At 40.3% G+C, this 4,621-nt stretch overlaps 2 protein-coding genes across 2 annotated transcripts; one reads left to right on the forward strand and one right to left on the reverse strand.

Annotated features, from left to right (window-relative positions):
* The first annotated feature begins 154 nt into the window (after positions 1-154).
* On the forward strand, positions 155-2,807 carry kdelr3 (KDEL endoplasmic reticulum protein retention receptor 3). The gene is made up of 5 exons (XM_085934044.1): positions 155-518; positions 1,177-1,277; positions 1,348-1,506; positions 1,580-1,832; positions 2,133-2,807. The coding sequence occupies exons 1-5, from the start codon at positions 428-430 to the stop codon at positions 2,174-2,176; spliced, it is 648 nt and encodes a 215-aa protein (XP_085790170.1). The 5' UTR covers positions 155-427; the 3' UTR covers positions 2,177-2,807.
* LOC147044553 (GTPase IMAP family member 7) lies at positions 2,689-4,307 on the reverse strand. The gene is made up of 2 exons (XM_085934403.1): positions 4,274-4,307; positions 2,689-3,933 (listed from the first exon to the last, which is right to left on the reverse strand). Exons 1-2 carry the CDS (start codon positions 4,305-4,307, stop codon positions 2,909-2,911), a joined length of 1,059 nt encoding a protein of 352 aa, XP_085790529.1. The 3' UTR covers positions 2,689-2,908.
* Positions 4,308-4,621: the final 314 nt, after the last annotated feature.

Below are 4,621 nucleotides of genomic sequence, written 5' to 3' on the forward strand. Positions count from 1 at the left end.
ATTTTATTTGGAATGAAAATATAGAAGTATTTGTAAAATGAAAAGCATAACTAAAATATTTTCATCCTCCATTATAATAACGGATATGATTACGACCAACTACTGATTTACGGTAAATTGACTTCAGTTTTAGTTTGGAAATCTAGACCGGAAGCGCTTTATTTTACCAACGCAATTCATATGAATGAGCTGTCAGCCACGTCACCTCCTCTTGCAACAACTTTTAGTGTGAGCAATTTGTAATTCTTGTATGTTTTGTTTTTATTTCTGAATCAACACACTTAACAACCAGTTGGATTAACAACAAACAGTGCGATCGGCATGTTTTTTTTCTCCAACTCGCCTTCAAATTGCAATTGATCGTCGGCCCAGTCGCCAAAGTTATTTAATTAATTCTAGGTGTCACTGAAAAGGAAACGTCAACAAAATGAACGCATTTCGTCTGGCTGGTGATTTATCTCATCTATTGGCCATCATCATCCTCTTAATAAAGATATATAAATCCAGATCATGTGCAGGTAAGGTGGGCTTTTTTTTTTTTAATTTTGGGTGACTTGCATCTTTGCGCTTTAGCATATTCTGCAGCCTATTGATTTAAAGTGAGATCGTGTATTAACACTACTTGTGCAAATATCCCTGAGATCAATTTTAATTGGGGAATTGGAATAATATGGCTAGGAGTGGAAGCTACGTGGCAGGTAGCAATAGTTTTCTACTTCCTCTTTTTATTGCGCTGCTGTTTATGAATGGCCACACTAATAACAAACTTTCCGCTGCAATTTCTCGAGAAACCTCCAAATTCAATCTCTAATTTTTGAAATGCACATGTCCAATGATCCAGTACTCATTAGATCTCAACCAGGATGCTCTCTGTGGGATTTGTCCTTTCATGGTCTCAGTGGCTGCAGCAGAGATAGACTGGAAGAGTCACAGAAAGACATAGACGTCCTCAGAAGTTAAACAAAATATCCTTTTGTGAATTTTATCCACTATGTAAGTGAATACAAAATTGTGCAAAAAGGTACTAAATAGTTGCTCATGTCAAGAAATCCCCCCCCCCCCCCGGAAAGGTTTTCATTGATTTTTTTATTCATCATGTAATTTCACCTGAAAACACAAGACATCCTTTTTTTGTGAGAACATGTGCAATACTTTAACCATTGTTTTTGTTTGTAGGCATCTCTGGGAAGTCTCAGGTGCTGTTTGCACTTGTCTTCACCACCAGATACCTGGACTTATTTACCGTATTCATTTCTCCTTACAACACAGTTATGAAGGTAACTAAAAAAAATATTCATTGCAGGAACTACTTAGCAGCTGACCTAAGCGTTCCTTTGTAATGAAAAGGTGGTGTTTCTGGCGCTGTCCTACGCCACCGTCTACATGATCTACATGCGCTTCAGAAACACTTACGACTCTGAGAATGACTCGTTCCGCGTGGAGTTCCTGTTGGTGCCGGTTATTGGTCTTTCCTTACTGGAGAACTACGCCTTCACACCCTTGGAGGTAAACAAGCTTTTATTGTACAGTATCGTGTGAGAGTCTGAGTCACATTTATGTTTCTTTTTTTTCTATCCAGGTCCTTTGGACCTTCTCGATCTTCTTGGAATCTGTGGCCATAATGCCGCAGCTCTTCATGATCTCCAAGACGGGCGAGGCTGAGTCCATCACTACCCATTATTTGTTCTTCCTTGGCCTGTACAGAGCCCTTTACATCGGCAACTGGGTTTGGCGCTACCACACCGAGGGCTTCTTTGATCATATCGCCGTGGTGGCTGGCGTGGTGCAGACCATTTTCTATTGTGACTTCTTCTACCTTTATGTCACAAGAGGTGAGCTAAAAAAAAAATTCCTACAGCATGATAGCAACTAGTATTTAAGAAACTACACCTGTTTGGAAATTCTAAAATATGGATCATCTCAGCTAGTTACGGAAACAGTACCGATAACGTTTCGCTCTGGCAGCCACTAATTATTACAGGCTCAACTAGTTTGCAGTCACAGAGATAAAACTAAAAATGCATTGTGAAATACTTCGCATAACAAACCTAATCATGCTTGCATTTTGAAATGAGAGCAAATCACTGTTCTCTTTGTTTTTTTTAAATTTTCGTTTTGAATTTTCTTTGCAGTACTAAGAGGGAGAGGGAAAATGACCCTGCCAATGCCTGTCTAGTCACCAGTTGAACAGTACGTCTTTAACTCTGGGATAGATGAGACGACATTCCGTTGAAATGTAATTCCTACCTGGCTGGTACTTCTTATCTTACTTGATATGTATGTAAGGTAAGATATGAAAATGTATCTGATGTTTTTACACGCAGCCCAAATTTGGGCAACTTTACAACACTATTTGAATAGATTTTATTTAATAATTGAGTCCGCAAATACAGTTTTTGGAATATGAACCGGGCTCTCAAAGAAATGTTTGTCTAAAATCTCCACGAGTGCTCACAGTTTGAAATGGTTACTGTTTTAAAATCTTTTAGTCACCAATATTATATTTTATGTAAAAATATACTCAGTGATGGAGCTCAAAGTGCCTTAGGATTGTTAGACACTCCCTCTTTACCTTTTTAATATTTTACCTTTCTCTTTATTTCTAATGATGTGACATTTTTGTATTTTTTCTCATTTACTTTTTTTTCAGAATAATGTATTTTTTAAGTAGGGTGTAAAAGGGCCAACAATTTTATTTTCCATGAAGCCAAAAATGAAACATAATATAAATGGAAATTCAATCCAATGCATTTTTGGGTTACTTTAAATGTTTTTCTCCCTAAATTAAATTGCACATCATTTATTAACATGGCCTTTATTGTGATCTGTCAACACTCCAGTTGACTCATGTGATGTTTTGATATGATGTCATCATTTCTTTCGTTCCTGAGCCTGATCTGGAATCCCTTCAGCGTAGAAATGTTTTGCGATGCTTATAGAGCACCTTACTTCCTTCTCTCACAGCACCTCCTACCACTTTTGCAGCTGAACTAATGGAGAACGGCGAGGTGACCAGAGCCGCCGCCGCCTTCTCCACCACCTTGACTTTCTTCAAAGCTTTGCTTTTGTCCCCGTCGGTCTCGACAATCCCGGCCCCTTCTGCTGCACCCGTTCCAATCGCAGTCAACAGCTCGCACCAGAAGAGCCTCTCTGCTCTCCGCCTGACCTCCTCATCCTCCTTCCTCCTCCTCTTTTCTACCTCCGGCTCTTGCTCCTCTGTTTGGTCATCCTCAATATTCAGCCACCTTTGTCGTCTTTGTTGCAGCATCCTCTCCCGAGTGTCTCGGATGGCATTCTCGGCCTCCTTGAACATCTCGTTGCTATAGCAACAGCCTCCGTTGTCATCCACGAGCTTGTCGATCTTTCTCAGGAGTTGCTCCACTTGTTGTGAGCACGAGGTCGTATTCTGCTCGCTGTTGTCAAACACGTGAAAGCCTCCATGGCAGCTGCTGACAAACGCAGACAGCTCATCATTCTGCTCCAGAAAGTCTTCAACACGTTTTCCATGCAACTGGTCTCCCCACGTGAATAGCATCAAAGTAAACCTTGTGACTCCAGGTCCAAATGTGGCCTTGATCCACTCCAGGACATCTCTTTCTTCTTGGGTGAACCTACCAGGTTGAAGGGTCACCAAGAATACATGAGGGCCATGAGAGGACAGGACTATACACCGTCCCACTTCTCGAATAACCTCCTGAGTGGACAGGTGTGTGTGGAAGAACCCCGGCGTGTCAATCACAGAGATGCACCTTCCGTCTACTGTCCCAGTCTCCTTCATGCAACGTGTGGTGACGGAACAGGAGGAGACATCAACACTGAAGGCCGGTTTACACAGGATGGTGTTGCCTGAAGAGCTTCTTCCTGATCCTGTCTTTCCTAGAAGAGCAATCCTCAGCTCAGCATCTGATGTGGACCGAGAAGATGCTTCACAGGCTGCAGCAAAAACACGGTAAAAAAAGTCACATGATTAAAATGTTCAACATATCGCTAGCTACGGAATCACTCGCAAAATAGAGTTGGAGCCAATACAAGAACCCCCAAAAAATAATAATATGAAACTCTACTTGCTCATGTTAAAAATTGAAATGAATCTTTTTTTCAAGGGCAACATATATAATACAAAGGATGTCAAATGCAGGCGTCTAATCTGGCCTGTAGCAAAATTTACAATATTTTGTCAATAATAAATTAACGAAACATTAAGATCAATGATCGTTTAGTTATTTTTGCTCGCACAATAATAATAGGATCGTGCAATTCGCACGCGACCTACCTCCAGATGACGCAGCACTTTCAGATGCTGACATCCTAACAGATAAACTCCAAATAGATTACTAGTATAACCAACAGACTGGATTACTAGAATGATACACACAAAACAAAAATATCGCCTGCGTCTTAATGATTTTTTTGCTTCACTATACTGCAGTGCATCCATCGCATTCAAGTTTGATTTCATGGATGTAATGTCTTACTAAGGCCACACGAGGGCAGTCAAAAGCTGTAAATTGCTCAATCTTGACAAAGTGGCTATCACACTTTGTTTTGTACTGCCACAATGATCACCCAAAAAAATAACAATATAATGAAACAATATTAATTTATTCTACACCCTCTGAAA

Source organism: Syngnathus leptorhynchus, chromosome 16, assembly GCF_054491065.1.
Source record: "Syngnathus leptorhynchus isolate UIUO chromosome 16, UIUO_Slep, whole genome shotgun sequence".
NCBI lineage: Eukaryota > Metazoa > Chordata > Actinopteri > Syngnathiformes > Syngnathidae > Syngnathus > Syngnathus leptorhynchus.

What these genes read in the sequence shown, in the direction of transcription:
- LOC147044553 (XM_085934403.1), bottom strand. Translation starts at nt 4,307, where the DNA reads ATGTCAGCATCTGAAAGTGCTGCGTCATCTGGAG. An exon ending in AAGTGCTGCGTCATCTGGAG is followed by an intron (nt 3,934 to 4,273) that starts GTAGGTCGCGTG and finishes TTTTTGCTGCAG; the next exon opens with CCTGTGAAGCATCTTCTCGG.
- kdelr3 (XM_085934044.1), top strand. Translation starts at nt 428, where the DNA reads ATGAACGCATTTCGTCTGGCTGGTGATTTATCTCATCTATTGGCCATC. An exon ending in CTTACAACACAGTTATGAAG is followed by an intron (nt 1,278 to 1,347) that starts GTAACTAAAAAA and finishes TGTAATGAAAAG; the next exon opens with GTGGTGTTTCTGGCGCTGTC. An exon ending in CTACCTTTATGTCACAAGAG is followed by an intron (nt 1,833 to 2,132) that starts GTGAGCTAAAAA and finishes TTTTCTTTGCAG; the next exon opens with TACTAAGAGGGAGAGGGAAA.